The 17,044-nt window shown below is 34.3% G+C and overlaps 1 protein-coding gene across 10 annotated transcripts in view; it reads right to left on the reverse strand.

Annotated features, from left to right (window-relative positions):
* The window catches only part of LOC108135228 (protein madd-4), a 60,887-nt gene extending 45,184 nt beyond the window's left edge, over positions 1-15,703 (reverse strand). For 4 of the 10 annotated variants that reach the window (XM_041708770.1, XM_041708769.1, XM_041708768.1 and 1 more), the window contains exons 1-3: positions 15,440-15,699; positions 14,450-15,048; positions 6,241-6,329 (exon numbers count right to left, since the gene is read on the reverse strand). In XM_041708770.1, the coding sequence (XP_041564704.1) occupies positions 6,241-6,306 (66 nt within the window). In that variant the 5' untranslated portion in view covers positions 6,307-6,329; positions 14,450-15,048; positions 15,440-15,699. Of the gene's footprint in view, positions 1-6,240; positions 6,330-14,449; positions 15,049-15,403 lie in introns of all 10 variants that reach the window. The other 6 variants (XM_041708771.1, XM_041708772.1, XM_017255873.2 and 3 more) reach the window with 5 other exon arrangements.
* Between the last annotated feature and the right edge of the window lie 1,341 nt (positions 15,704-17,044).

Genomic DNA, 17,044 nt, shown 5'->3' on the forward strand with positions numbered 1-17,044 from the left:
GGTTACGGTTATTCCGGTTGCTATTTATTTCGGTTATGTTTTAGCTTGGCAAAATAAAATTATTTCGGTTTAGGTTTCGAAATCTCGGGAACTATACAAGCGAGCTTATTGCCAAATTTACTAAATTTACTATTTATTCTTACCATTTTTGTGTTACATTGGCCAAGGAAGTTTCTTTATTTTGTTCGGTTAAAAAACAACTTTCCATTGTCTGGGAATTATTTTATTGTCACATTGTCGTTTGTGGCCATGAGACCTGTTAGAAAACTATCGTACCGTAGGAACCAAGTTTTATTTATTTATTTATCTGTTCTTATATATCGCTTTACCTCCTCATTACCCCATTACCACTTAAATTCCAAAATTCGGACTGAATCCGTCCTTAAGAAAGGCTGCCTTGCTGAAAAGCCCCAACCACTACACCACCCACATATGCCATAAATCATCTCCCTAAATGGAAAAACTCCAGTCTCGACTATCCAACTTCTTAAAGTACTCTTGAAAAACACTCACCGAAGAAACTTGTCAACTACGCCTAGGCCATTAACACGCCGGCTCACAACAAGGCAAACACGCAAACAATGGCAGACAAACAAATTTCGGGCAAGACAGACATACCGACAAGTAGTGCAAACAGCAGAGGCTAACGGCACACGCAAACCAAAAACCTTGGGTCCTAAGTCAAATTGTAAACGCAGGAGCAATAATATGATTTCCAGAATTGAACAGAAAATACTAAGCAGAGAAGCGAGAAAAATATTTACTACCCGTAACAATAAATCTACTCAAGAAGCGAGCGAACAACAGCCAAAGCCTACACAAAGAAATGGGAACGAGGTTGGCACTCTGCTCCCAATCACAACAAAAAAGCCGTTCGCGTCACACTTAACAAGGAACCCTTTTCTCAGGAACTGGAACCTTTTATACACCCTCATCGACAAATTGATTCGAAGATTAAATCTTAACGGAATGAATCGGCACTAGAGCCCCAAAAAGGGCAAAAAGGAAGGCGAAAAAAACCACACTGCCACTTTCCTTTTTCGAGGTGATTAAATTTGCCATAAATTATGGATGGTCTTCAGCTTAAACACCAACAGAAAATGGGAGCTGTTTCAGGTGTTTTGGGTTGCAGTCCTACAACTAATTATACAAAATAATCCAGAGCAATGTCCAAAATGTGTTTTCCGTGGCTGGCTTTACGTTTCAAATAGGATGGTTGCATTTTCTAATTGCGACTCCTGAGTTGACTGGTCTTTTCCCGCTATTGTTGATTTGTTTGCTTTTGTGGCTGGTTTACCATTTATGCTTTAAATAAATTTGCAACGACGCCTGTTCAACATTAAAATAAAATACCATAAATGGACAGCCCTCATTACTGACATTTCTCTTTTATTCAATTGTTTAATCCAGTACATAAACTTTATATATATATCGTGACTATTGTTATCAACAGGAAGAGTCCTTCCGCAGGGATTCCCCAACAAAATAATCCAGTATTAAAAACGGGAACAGAACGTAGAAAATCATGAATTTACTGCTGTTTGGCTTGTGCCTCCAACCGCTGAATTTATCAGTTATATTCATTATATAAAATCGTGTTACGTACTCTTTTCAGAAGAATAACTGCTTCAGGAATGATCGCGAGGGTATTATAATTTTGGTCAGATGTTTGTAACTCAGTGAAGAAGACATTTCCGACCCCCTTAACGTATAAATATTCTTCATCAGGATCAATAGGGGAGTCGATATAGCCATGTCCGTCTGTCTGTTTGTTTCAATACCGTTTGAGAGCTCAGTTAAAAAGCTAGCGATCTGGAACTTTCACGGTCATCCTAAAACATGTGTACGCAAACTAAGTTTGAAAAGCGCCCCGATCGGACGTCTATATCCTATAGCTCCCATAACTTGCAAGAATTGAAAATATTTCGCGCCGTGCATCCTATAGCTCCATAGATCCAATACGGTGGAATCGCTTAAAATTGTATACTTTTCAGGATATTTCGCGCAGTATATAACGTATTTCGGCAAATTCGGAAAGGTATTAAAACTTGGGAAAACTGAAGCAAGCTTCAATCCTCCTTTTAACTTATTTTACCTTTTACCTTACCTAGATACTTGAAAAATTAATTAAAATTAAGTGCAAAATTAAAAAATTGTGTGATGGGTTTTACAAACGCTTGCGCTGCGTGAGCAGAACTAGCAAATATAGTTTTGGAGGTCTCGATGTTCATGACGGCAGTCGGACAGACAGACATGGCTAGATTAATTCGGCTATTGATCATGATCTAGAATACATATACTTTTAAGGGGCAGTCTTTTACTCTCTAAGTAACGGGAATCAAAATGAATTATGATTTTCTTGTTGGTAACTTATAGAGCATTTCATGCTCAAAGTCAAAATAAACCAATAGAATGCATTGCTGCCTGTTACCACCACCATCTCCTTTTTGGGGGTTATCAAACACATAACAATAGAGCAGAACAAAATCGCGCCACTTTACCGTGGCAATTGCCATTGGGAACGTGAATATGTATAGAGGGCAACAAACCAAACCAAACTAAACTTAGCCGAACACAAATAAAGGAAGAGAAAACTAAGCTGAATAGCACGGAATGAATAGAAGAACATACAAAAAAAAATAAATTAAAAATAAGTAAAAAGAAAGTAAGTTGGAAAGGGCTGGGAACTTGTGGCTGAGCCGACAAAAACCAGATGAAAATCATGAAATATTTCGTACATTAACAATTGTTATACGAAGTTGCCTTTTCCACTTCCCTTCAACGAACTTCTCCCAGCAGCATGCCAATAATAGTTGCATTTGACTTTGTTACTATCCAAAGTTAAAGTTTGGAGGAACGGAAAAGGAAAATGGAATCGAGGAGTCAGCATCTTATGTATTCCATTATGACTGTGTCCATTCCTTTTGCTACTGTTTTTCTTTGACTCTATTTCTTCTAGCATTTTCTTCTCGACTTTCTGGCTCAATTACTCAAAGTTTTTGTGCTCATGCCAATGGAAAGACCAAAAAAGAAAAAATAAATTATGCATTTTAATATAGTATACAATGGTACCAAACTAATCTAACATTTTTGGCATGCTCAAGAGAATTAAAGAATTTTAACCGTTATTATGTAAAGATTATTAAATTAAACTTAATTTGAATACTTATTTCAAAATCGATAATAAATGTATAGGTTACTTAAAAATGAATTAGTGTTAATTTCTTAAAAGCTAATATTGCCCAAATACTCAATTGTAGGCACGTACTCACAAGCAAATTCGCTTGTATTTTGTATCTTAAAAAATGGTACTTCAACATTTTGTTGTTGTTTGGTTTACTTATTTATAGAAAAATGACAATCACAATAGTTATACATTTACGTGATGTGTGTTTTTTCTGTAGCATACTTTAATGTTATGCGTTCTTAAAAGAATCGTTATACATTGGGGTGATTCTGGACAGACAGCTCACTTTCCAGAGACACACCACTATACTTAAGCAATCTAAGCTTACAAAAGCTGCAAAAATATCTTGGCTTGTTTCGTCAAAAACAAAGTTCGCATTTATTAGTCCATTCTGAACCTTATTTGGAAATATGTTACAAGTCAGTCACAATATGACAAATTTTATTATAAAACTATATATTAATTAATATAATAATTCAAACAACGTTATCGTTATTCAAGGTGACACTTGACTCTGAGATGGCCTAACTGTTAATTAAATAATTAAGTAAATCAAACGCAAATCTGAAAACGCTGAAACATTTTGATTTACACAACTCTAACAGCTATTCACGCGTTCCCACTTAGATATGCAACATTTTCCGCATAATTTCATATACACCACTCCGGTACCTGTCATTAGTACCACGTCGTCCCATCCCTTTTCGCGCTCCACCTGCAGCAGGTGAGGCTAATCACGTGACATAACAACACGAAAACACGGATGCTGGGCCTTTGGCCAAACAATTATTGCGGCCCAGCAGGCTCACGTACACGAGCAGTGAATCTCAAACACACTTTCACAGAAAAATAAAACTAAAAGTAAGAGATAATCTGAAAAAAATATATATAACTATAACTATACCCTTGCAGAGATTATTATAATTTTGGTCAGAAATTTGTAACGCAGTGAAGGAGACGTTTCCGAACCCATAAAGTATATTCTTTATCAGGATCAATAGGGGAGTGGATATAGTCTGTCCGGCTATCGTCTGTTTCAATACCGTTTGCGAGCTCAGTTTAAACGCAAGCGGTCTGAATCTTTCACAGTCGTCCTAAAACATGTGTACGCAGATCAAGTATGAAAAACGCCCCCGATCCAACGTCTATATCCTTTAGCTCCCGTAGGAACAATCATATGACTTGCAAGAATTGAAGATATTTCGCGCAGAGTAAAAGCTATTGATATGCATCTTTCCATTGCATAGCTACCATAGGAATAAAATGGGGAAATCGGTCTAAATTAGATTTTTTTTAGCATATTAATACTTTAATAATTAATAAATGCAAGCGTAAATGTTTCCTAAAAAGGATGTGTTAAGATACTGTTTTAGAACAAACGTTTACACATAATATTAAACAAATAAAAATTAAAATCGACAGGCGAATGTGCAAAGACAAAACGAAAGTCAAAAATGGGCATTTCTGATACGCATCAGGGTCTGGACTCCATTTTCAATTTAACTCTAAATTTAAATTATCTCAAAACATTTTTGGTCAAACATTCGTTTCAAATCTCTTGTGTAATTGTTAATTTTTTTGTATTTTTATTATTTATCGTTTAATTGGGACGCCATGAGTTTATTTTAGGTTGAAATTCTGTGATATTTTTTCTTACTAAGAGATTGCGAAATGAAAATAATGGTTTGTTGTTATATACATTCCGAGTGTATATCTTAAATTACAATTATCAACTTTGACCAATATGTACAAAATCGAAAATGTATATACCGTTAATGGTTGCCACAATTTAATTGATTTCGACTGATTACTAAGAGGAGAATTTTTCCTTTCTCTTGTAGGTCCGCTATCAAATGCCAATAGCAAATGACATAGCATTGTTTGCATATCAAACCCCACTTGAACTCTCAGAGCCGCAAGTTACAGTCCGCATGGAAACAATTTCGAATATATACACCTCTCAGGCGGTAGGCCCACAGTCAGGCATATAAACCAGTTACATTTACATAAGGGAGGGAGGAAATGAAACGGAAAATGCCAAAATGCGAACAAAAGCTTAACATGAAATATTTATAAATATTACGTATACGTAATCAAATTGATTGATTTTGCAATTTTACGAATGCCGATTTTGTTTCGGACCAGAAGAAACTGGCCATACAACAAAAGGTCCAAGAGGAGGAAAAGCAGCAAGGATAAAAAAAACCGAATGGGCTGATTGAACACTTGGATTATTGGGGTGGGTAAAGTCTAAACATCTTAAGTGATTTTCTACCGTTTGTGGGTGGGTGTAGAAAACTAGTCAGATAAAACACATTATGGTAATGTGCACACAGTAACAAGTTACCGACACGCCTCTATTAACATTAAGACATCCCAGCCATCCACACAAACTACCACAACGTAAACCTTTACGGCGAGAAAGCCACGGACTCTGCTCTTGACTATTGACCTGAAATACAAATGGGGAGCTTTTGAGGTTTTTTTTTGTATCCACCGTTTTCAAAGTTTCCAAGTATACGCAATCACACAACGGCACATGTTGTTGTCAAGAGCAAGGAATCAGTCTTTATTCGATTGACTTCGTTGAAACTGGAAAAGGGTTTCAAATTCAACGCTTCCAAAAAATTATGATTAATTTGATTATTTTTTAAAATTTTTTAAAACTGCGTAGGCTACTTTAATATTTATGTAAATTTACTATGGCACTTGTTTTAGGTCCTGTGTAAAAATTTACAACTGAGAATTTTAAATGGAGTTTAAATTATTTCTTGATAAACGAGGAAGGTTACAAGCCACCATAATATTACACTCTTATTTAACAATAAACCAGGGACTTGTAATAACTCTAATTATTACAAAACAAAAATTAAAAGAAAAAAACTATTATTTTTATATAAATTATATAAATTTACAATTTTATTTTTACATTTTATTTAAATAATTAATGCATAAGTCGTATTTTTCCACTCTTCCTAAAAGTTTTTAGGGCTTACATTTAATTGAACTCATACTTTTATTTGCGCTCCCTGTGCTTAACTCGTTTTGCTTACCACAAATAATGCTGCCCAAATTTGCTGAGACTGCCAGTGAATAATCGTCAACATTTTTATCTGCATTTTCTCGTAATCATGATTTCATGCTGAAAGGAAAAAATAAATGGGAAAAGCATTCAATTAGCGATACGTTTATACTGTTAATAAGGAGAGTTTTAAGTTTCTTAGCAATTTAATAGTCGATTTAGTTACTAAAACAAAAAAACACCTCCAAAAATGAAACGAATATACTATAAAACATTGTATAAATCAGCAACTCCCAACCATTAATGAAGCAAAATGCCAGCTGATGGTAGCCAAGGATGTCGAGGAAGAACTCCAAAGATATATGACCGGGTGTTTGGAGAAATGAGATGGAAGTTAAAAGAAGAGTCAAAGTTGCAGGAAGAGGAAAAGGCTTCGGAGATAGCTGAGCTGACTGCCTCGGAACCCAAACGAAGATAACAAATTCGTTTATGGCATTGGAACATTTGTCATTCAAATTATGTACAAACGACATTATTCAAGTCGCTGGGAGCAGGAAGATATTCTAAGACGCAAGGTCAATTTTAAACATTTTACTTTGTAGGGCTGAAAACATTGTTCTGATTTCTCATATTGGTTTAGCCAACTAAATTTAAATTTATAGTAGTAAACACTTCTTTGAACAAAATACAAGGACGTAAAAATAAGATCTTATATCTACGAAATTGATTAAATTTAGCCCAAAAGTAATTATATTTTCTAATACCTATTACACCGACATGCTGTATTTTTTTAGTTTTCTCCATCAGTTGTAGTTTTCCTACGCCTGAAACAGCAACTGGAGAATTTTAGAAATCATTTAAAATCAATTATAATACGCGTTTGGGACCACTAATAGTTTTTCCCAAAACAGCCTATTTGGAAAAATTACATTAACCGGATGGACGAAGCCGAAGCGTAAAATAACTCGCTGGCGAGCTGCAGAAATGAATCGAATATGCAGCCGATGATAATTGAGGCAATTTTCTGGTAATTGGCATTGCATTTCCTTCATTAGAAAAATTTAAATTTATTCGTTGTGACAGTTTTCAACAGATTAGGATTTTCGGCAGGGTAGTGGATTAAATAAGAAACATTACATAAAATTCACAAGCGAAGGTCATAAATTTAATAATTTCCAGCAGGGAACAGGCACTAAGCTTTGCCTTTGGGGCCTTTGAGGCATGTGGGCGTTGTTGCGTAAAAACTGATGCAGAAATTTTTATGTGGTTTTTATATGCGTTTCTGGCACTTTCATTTTTAGGACGGAGACACGTTTTAAGGGTTGGTGCGTAATGTAATTAGATCGTCATTGGGAAGTGGATGTGGGTTGAACTTATTTTGAGGTTTATTTGTTAAAATTATGAATTTCCAGCTTGCGTTGGCTCGAAGAAATTCTGCTTGAATAAATCATGGTATATAAATCAAAACGTGAATCATTTGTTCAAAGTAAATAATACTTATGTATATTACAAGTCATTTCATGAGGATTTCGTAAGATTATAAGCATTTTAAGGTTCTTTTGATTAAGGTATCGTAACATAACATAATACGTTCACACTGTTTTTAACTCCCAAATAAAAAATAAAAATTCAAAACTGCCGCTCCTTCAAATTAAGTCCATACTTAAAACCGCAATTCTCGAGAACTATTTAAAGGAATCACGTCATTTCCAGAGGGTATCCAAAAGTAATTCTAAAGCAAAGTACCCCATTACGAAAAAAAGCATGATTTTTTAGTTTTTGTCGATATTTTATAAACAAGTAAGAAATCCAGCTAAATTACATTTTGTACTTTACATTTTAATCAATTTCAATGATTTCACAAGAAATTTGATCACCTAAGTATTCAACTCTGTTCACTAGTTTTTTTTTTATTTAATTTTGCATGAAATTGAATCTTTAAAAATATGTCCAAAAAAATCCATTTGGTAAAATTTTTTGAAATGTTGACATAAATTAGTTTAATGTATATTAAAAAGGTTCCCAACTTAATTTTGAAAAATTCATCAGCTTTTTTTTCTGATAATCCGGTCACGAGTTATGATGTTCACCGCAAACCAACCTTTTTTCAAGGCGCCTCCGAAGATGCACAGTTAGCGGCTTATTTTTTTAGTTTTTATTTATTAAATCATGACATTTAATACGCATTGTAATACGCATTATTATTATGATTTGAATTTAAATTCACCAGTTAGAAATTTAATTTTGCTATTCCATTTTTTTTAACAGTGTGCCCCAGAAAACAATCAAGGCACCGCGTCAGACCAAAGCAAAAATAAGAGAACTCTAAAAAAAAATAATTGTCTATTTCCCTTTTTCCGCCATTTAGTTCCTGGGTTTCCCCTAACCCCTTACCTTTTTGACTTTCTGTGACGTTGTCATTGTCAATACACGTTGTCATTGTTGTTCTTTGTTAGAAATGTTGCGCATTGAACTTTTAATTAGCAGACAGAAAGCAAAGCAAAAGTCAGGTAATGGAAGGGAACGGGGATTTTGGCTTCCAATTTAACGGTACGTATTTACAGAACGGGGGAATTACCATTTCCGACCAAAAAACAAAGTGAAATTAATTTTTGCGCAAAGATTGAATTTGCCTTTGTGGGAAAGGTAGAGCAAAACGGCGCTGTTAAAGTGTAGTTGGATAAGGGGTTTTAATTCGTTCTGTGATGAGATTTAAATTATAAACAATTAAAATGTCATTATTCCTGAAACCAAAGGAGAGTTTCTCACAAATGAAACTTTCAGACATCTAACGAAAAACCGCCGATAAGTAGACATGTTGTCTAAATGACTGTATATCAAATTTATCGCAGTGCATAACAAAATAATATATGTGCAACTCCAGGGTTTCGGATGCGGCATCCTGACAACTTTAACATTCAAAATCAGTGTGAAAATGTAGGTATTTTTATTTTTTAATTTTTGTTTAGAACAGCGCCCAATCATCTATCCAATGGTAAAAAACATAGCTAAATATATCCAGTAACTTCTTAAAATTAAAAATAAAAATTAAACAGCATTTTACAAAACACGATAAAAGCAAACAAATTTTAAACAATCAGTGGTCTTGTCACTATAATTATAGCTTCAACGCCATCGACTGCTTAATTTCCATAAGACGTAGCGAAATGGTTTCATTAAATATTTTCGCAGCCAAAATAGTAGAAAAAAACTATTTAGCTACGGACTATAACTTTATTTTCCATTCTTTTCCTTAAGTTTTCTTATAATTTTGGTTAAAAAGCACAAAACGTTGGAATTACTTACAGTTAGTTTTACATTTTAGTTCGTTTCGAATGTTATGACTAAAAATTATTAAGCATTCAACTTAATAAATTCACATTTTAACATTTTTGTTATTCGGCACGCTCAAACAAAAATAGGCCTGTGTAGATAAAAAGATTGGTTGGAGCGCGACGAATAAAAATAATAATACTAATAATTAATAATTAATAATTTTTAGTCAAAAAATTTAATATCAGAAATTTTGTGCGTCGAAGTTGCGATCGTCACGTGTTTTTGGTTGTTAATTTAATGAAGGAAAAAAATAAGATATTACTCAAGATACAATTATTCCAAACAGCAGTCTTTTACACTCAAAATTCGGTGTCGAATCATATTTCTTCACAGCTCATCAAATCCATCATAGAGAAACCAGTCGTTCAAACTTGTAAACCATTACGGCCACCCACACAGCCAAACTAGTTTTCACAGAGCGGTTTCATTTGATGACGCAAAACCGTCGAAATCGATGCCGAGTCGATCACAACGGCGGCTCATTAAACGACCATCAAGGCTTGTTAATTTTGACATTTCAATAGACCATCGACATGCCATCAATTCGTCAGTCAGTTACAGCATCAACACGGAGCGAATCCGGATAAATTCCTACGATTGGCTCCCAGGCGAATCAGCTCGTTACTGAAACGGTTACGGTTATCCCACGCCACAAAGAGTTTTCCGCCTAAATAATTTTATCATCTTTGTTCCAATCTAGCACATAACACGATAATGGAAGGGGAGTTAAAATGGGTAAGTTGTACGTAAAACAATAAGTTTTCGGTTGGCTAGGACAACACATTACTATTGATTTGCGCTTTTAAAGTAATAACAATAAAATCAATATATAATTATTATCGAGACAAATGCTAAAAAATGTACAACAAAATTGCTGCAAATATAACCAATTAAACTTCCCCCGTAATTTCTCCTATTCCATCGGCACGCCTTTGGGTAGCCATCTATTTTTTTCATAACTGGGCAATTGCAATAGGCTATGTAAATGATATTTGCTTATCATTAGCACTAACCATACAACATATAACCATACAACCTATGTCATTGGTAACGGACCAGAGCAGAAAATTACGAAGACAACTATGTGTGCTGGCAAACGCAAGTGAAACGCTTGATTGAAGCCCACGCACAGGTAGATGCACATATACTCATAAAAAACAACGGAATAATAAAAAAAAGACAATATATATATATATAAATAAAAAATGACAAATATTACATCAATGAGTATAACTAAGAATCCATGTAATTTATATTATATTATGGTGAAAATATTAGGTTCCTCTGGAACTTATCCGCTTTTTCCACTTTTTTCGAACCGTTTCTTTCTTTTTGACTTGGCGATGCTGCGCTGACAGGCGAGCGAGCAATAAGTTTCAAATAGTGCCGACAGTTGTGTCGAAATGACAGTGACAGCTCTAGCATTAATAAAAAAAAACTCAGCATTTGTCCGAAAATGGAATAAAAGCATATTAGACAAAAACAGCAAGAAATACGAAAATTGCATAATAAATTCCAATTTTCAATTTTAGCCCAACAGTTTTTTTTTGCAGCTTTGTTATATATCTATGAATATCCGGTTATATTTGGAGGAATCTAGTAGAATAAGCTATTAATAACCAACAACGGTTAAAAATGAAATAAAAAAAAACATTTGAGAGTTATTTTCTGAATCTGGTAACTCTAACTATTTTAATAGGCTTGCATACGGAATAAAAAAGAAAGACATACGAACATGGCCACATAGACTCGTTAAGTTCTGAGCAAAACTATAATTCACTGTGCAAAGGTATCCCGTTGATACACAGATACAAATTAATACTTGGTGGGAAATACACAACATTGATTTTGGCTGAAAAATTTAAACTTAAAAACACACATGAAATGATGCATTTCAAAATTAAGGCATAAAACAAAAGTTTTTTATATCTCTTACAGGGAAGTCACGATTTACTTCGTTAGTTTTGGAATTTCGAAATATAACCAAAAAAACAGTCGGTATAACTAGGCAAATGTATTTTTCCGAAAATTTTTAGTGTATTATGTTTATTTAAAAGGTCGGAAAAGAAATAATTGACTCAAACTCACATTACAAAAAAAAAGAGAAGAGCTTTAAAATTTAAAATTGTTGAGAACTAAATTTGCAATAATCATTTTTTGCTACGCCCATAATAATTTAATTACCAATTAACCCTTGCTTAGCAAAACATTTTTAATTTGAAATAATTTAACATTAAAAAAATACTTTAAAAAGCTTTAAACGGACGTTAATGAAGTAAAGAATCAAAATTACTGATTTATTTAATTGGCAAGAATCCTAAGTGCTACAAGCATAATCTTATTGTTACTTCGTTACTGTTGTGAATAGAACAAGTAATCATTAGCTCAATTTAGTGAAGCGTGACCTCAAAACTTAATTGAAGTCTAAATCATAATAACAGTATATGGGTAAAAGTATTTAATCAGGCTTCGCATTATACAACGTCAGCAAGGACAGTAGAAAAAGACAGTCCATATTATAGACACAAAAAATTGGTCTAGCAGCACAGCAAAACCATTTTAAGGAAAAGCAAAGAATTTCGAATACAATAAATTATTTGCCATCCATAAATCAGGGCAGGAGGCGAGCAAGTGCGTTGCACACACAAAACTTGAGAACTTGTTAAAGCCACTTAAAGATTTATTTCTAGATCGCAGAGTCAAAAGCGGAGAAGCGAGAAATGGGGCTAGCAAGAGCGAAATAAAGTTTCGTTTGCTGAAGATTTCACCACTTTTTTAGTTTTAATTTCCCTGAATATGTGTCAGGGATTAAAGGTAACCGTGGCCAGATGCCGAGACATTTCCCAGCAATCCACTGCAACTTGTCTACCCAAACAAGTTGCGCAAAACTTCATCGTAGACGTTTTTGGCCGAAGCCATGTGGCTCTCGAGAAAGGTTCGCATGTCTGGCGGTCTACAAGACTACACTTTGATTTCGTGGCAGATTTCAAGTGTTTAGCTTCACGGGAATTTGACGGAAGAAAAGGGAGCTTGGATGCAGGTTCCTAATTTAGTGCCTTGCCGGGAGTTTAAAGTTAGGTACTGCCATTGCCATTAAGCAGTTGCATTACTATTATTTCCCCTGCACTCAAGCCTCAATTTACTTAATAATATTAATCTTAAGCAGCATCAAAAACTGTGCTGAAGCGCATTTAAAGCTTTATACATACATAAAGTAGCAAAATACGGTTTTCAAATTGGGGAGATGGCGGAAATATTTCATTAGGCGATAATTGAACTGGGCTGGGGCGTTGTGCGTGGAGCCAAGCGCAGAAAACGGTTTTTTATGAAGTTTTTTCTAAAGGTTGTGGAATGAAAATTAAATTTTCAATTGTTAAAAATGTAGGTACTTTAGTACATATTAGTATATTCTAGAAGCATTTTAATAAATTGTTTTTATGTTTTTTATTGACGTGTTTAAATGTAATCCGAGGTTTCTCACCGTCTCAAATTCCTGACTTTGAAGTTTCTCGTTATTGATTAATCGACCTATTTTCTCTTAATTTTTTAAAATTATTTTTGTTTATTCTTAAATTTTTAAAACTTTTTTTTTTTTGTCAATTTTGTTATACATTCTAACAAACTCGGTTTCCTAAATTGTTCAGCTCAACTAGGCAGCACTCATCAAAAAATATGTGAACTTTAACCTTGCACATATTGCATGACCAACCCCTAGAAGTTGTATAAAAAAAAATTAGAAAAAGGAGGCTTGGACAACGAAAAGACAGTTGCTAAAGTGGCAAAACAACCATCTATCCGTGATGCCGACACACTCCTGACATTCTACACATTGTCTGAATTTCCTTTCGCACCTTGGGTCTCCCCTTAACCCACACTGCACAATTTCTACCTTTTCAGTCGGTCTAGCCGACTCTTTCAATTGTCGTTGACTTTTGCATACTTTTGTCGCTTCATTTTATTTCATTTCATACTTTTTTTCAGCACTCATTCAACAGAAACCGCTTTTGAATGCTTTATAATTTACTTAAAAAGTACGTCGACATCTCCGGCGCAATTCCCGTTGTGTGAGTGTGTCTGGAACGTTTTTAGGCATTTGGAGCTCATGAAAGAACTCTAGGCATTTGAGCATATGTGTGCTGTACGTGTGGACTTCAGATTAGCAGGCTTATTAAGCTCTCTTGTATGCGTGCACTTTACGACGATTTAAATTGGGACCTAAGCATACGTTATACTTATGACAACTTTATTGGGGCAAAGCTGATTGCTTTCCCTTCAGAATAAATTTTGGTCTGTAACAGACTTTGTCATGGAAATGATGCGTTTTCCGGTGGTAAACGCATAAAGAATATGTTTATTATTTTCCACTTTTTTCAATGGATTTCTTATAAAAATGCTAGGAAAGACATTTTAAGTAATTTAGAGCCATACATCTAGAGGCACCTAGTGCTTACACATGTTATGAATGTATTTTGTGAAAGATTTATATAGCTAATGGCTTGTTTAATTTAATTTATATTAATTAAGTCAGTTTCGGAACACTTTAAAGTCATTTCTTAGGTTCCGATTTCAGACTTTGGAGTCCGTCTAAAAACGCTCATCTTTTCGTGTCAGGATCCGAACTCTATTCGAAATACATACTTCCTTGGTAAAAAAATAACAAATTATTAAAGAAATGTAAGATTTAAACATTTTTATAAGTTTAAGTTAACAGTTTCCCGCACATACTTTCTTAAAAGTTTCGCAAACGTTTCAAGGACAAAGTTTAATAAAAAAGGTAATTAATAACTCTGTTCACTTGCCTTCAACGCAAAAAAAACCGCATCGTTCTAACATTAAAGTATGGTATCGAAGTGAAAAGTGAATTCAGGGACTTTTATATATACATGTAAAATGGTAGGACTTACGGCAAGCAGGAGTTGAAGGATTTGACACGCTCATCCAATAAAAAATCCAAAAACAGTGTGGAAGAGTGGTGTCTGCTAATCCACTTTAGAAATGTTCCTGCTCTTTCCACACAAAATGCTCACGCAAAAGGCACCTGCACGTAAGTCTTATCCTCTGGATGCTCCTAAGGTTTTTTCTCACTGATTGTTACACACTAAAATCGAATTAAACTTGCGTTGCACTCGTTTTTTTTTTGTTTAGCTTGTCGCACTTGCCACACGTTGCACAATACTTTCTCTGTAACTTTTACTTTGTTTGTAGCCCAGCAGCAGCAAGAAACATTAAAACCTCTAGGACGTGCAAAATGTAGAACTTTTTCTGTTGGTCAGGAAGCTGAGCGCGAAAAGGATTTTCTAATAAGAAACGCGAGACGCGGCAAAAGTTATCCTTTGCCGAAATCGTGGGCTTATGGCCCCACTTTCTCTATGTTGTATTTTTATATGTTTACTTGTTTTATTTTCTCTGGCTGGGATTTGGGTCTCAAAAGGAAAGTCGTTAAAAGTTTTGCGTTTTTTAATGGCAGTTCCTTTTAAGCCACCAATTATTGCGTTTTCTGCTCCTTTTTGATAAATGAAAAAGAATTAATTATTTTTGTCAGCTAAGGCAATTATTTTTATTTCGATTTGTGAAGTTTAGTTCTTGTTTCTTTCTTTCAGTATTGTAATTAACTTTTATTTAAAAAAAAAAACCATGGATAAGAAATGTATAGTGTACAACAAAATTCCGACTTTATTTAATTTATCTCGCTAAAACTTTACAAAGCAATAACATATTCTGTTTTAAAAAAGAATAATCAACAATCATTTCAAATTAACTGTATAAGCGTTTTGGACTGATTTAATGGATTGGATTAAATATTTTTTTAATTTGTTCCGCAATAGCACTTTTTTTATTGACTTTCCTCTAATATTTACTTTGTTGTTAATTATTTAGTTAAGTTGAAAAATTACTTGTAATTTTACTTGCTTTCACTCCGTTTTTAAACTAAGTTATTTGAGCATTGTTATTTGCTATTTTTAATATTCTTGTTGTTATTTGTTGCATTCGCACTACAACAACACGAAAGCAGCCAGCACACACAGACGCGCACCAAGGAAGTTTCACAATTTTCCCAATTTTCTTTACCGTTAGCACAGTCGCATGCTCTGAAAATCGCGTGAATCCGCTCGATCCGGGCACGTCCGAACGAGAAAACGGTGAAAATTTGAATTCCAATTGGAGGAAAAACGAAACGAAAAGCTAACCATACACTTCGTTTCTTAACATTTCTGTTAGGAATCACAGTTACGAACGCTGAGAGAGCGAAGAGAGAGAGACGATAAACGAAACCATCGTTTTTCTAATATTTCTGAATGTATAGAGAACGGATGTTGTTGTGGTTGGATGCCAAACAGGTTTGAGTGAAAATAGTTAATATGTTGCATCTGAGAACACGTTGCAGGGTTACGTTTGAGTTAAAATAGATGGCAAGCATGTTGTATGCAGGGTGACACACATTGCAGGGTGACGTTTGAGTGAAAATAAATGGCAAACATGTTGCACCTCAGAACACGTTGCAGGCGAGGTGAAATGTAACAGTTATTTTCCCCTGAAATGTTGCTCAACAATTTTATGCCGATTTACCAGATTTACTTACCGATAGCATACTAACATTGATGGAGCGTAATTTGTATTGGGAACCAATTTTGATGTTGTATAATTACTCTTTTCTACCGGAAAGTTTAAGAACAAAATTCGATGAATTTTTAGGTTCGTTTAAAATGTAAAACGAGGCCAAATAAAAGCTGTAAACAGGTAAAACAAAAATAAAATAAAAATAAATATAAAAATTATAGATCATAAGGTATGACAAGGGCATGGAGGCGGCTTAAGAAAATTAATATGACCGAGAATCAAATAGCTACCACATCCAGAAGCAGTCTCCAATGTGACAACAACGATGTCATGGAGCTTGAAAACGCAAATACCAAGCGATGATACGTAACTTCTTCTGAAAAGGTCTTTAGCTCCGACGAAAGCAGCTAAGAAGAAGATGGAGAAGAAACTTCTACAAATACTACCAAAGCAGAGCTTAACGGCCTACTCCTGGAGCTAAAACAATTAACCGAAGAGAACAAACGTTTAATGCAACAAGAGAACATAAAAATCGCCAGAACACCGAAAGGTGACAAGTTTCCAAAGTCATCAGCCACATCATCATCATCAAAAAAAAAAAAAAATCTAAACAACCCAGAAGACTGCTACCCAGAAGACAACAAGATCTGCAGATTTGGCTCCCTGACCAGGCATTAATCTCAAAAACCTACTTTTATTTTTCTATATAATAAAAACCATACCAAAAAAAAATTTGTGTTAAATAATAAGTACACACATAACATATTAAATAAAAATGTAACTCATGTTAAATTATAGTCGCGTGAAAAACAAATCAAATGAATTTCTGTTCATATATCCCTAAACAACTAAAACCTTATAATAAATTTATAAAAAAGATACCTCCCTTAATTTATGATAAAAAAAATAATTCAAATGCGCGTAAAAAAACTACCAGTATT

The sequence above is a fragment of the Drosophila elegans genome, unplaced genomic scaffold (assembly GCF_018152505.1).
Source record: "Drosophila elegans isolate 14027-0461.03 unplaced genomic scaffold, ASM1815250v1 contig_397, whole genome shotgun sequence".
NCBI lineage: Eukaryota > Metazoa > Arthropoda > Insecta > Diptera > Drosophilidae > Drosophila > Drosophila elegans.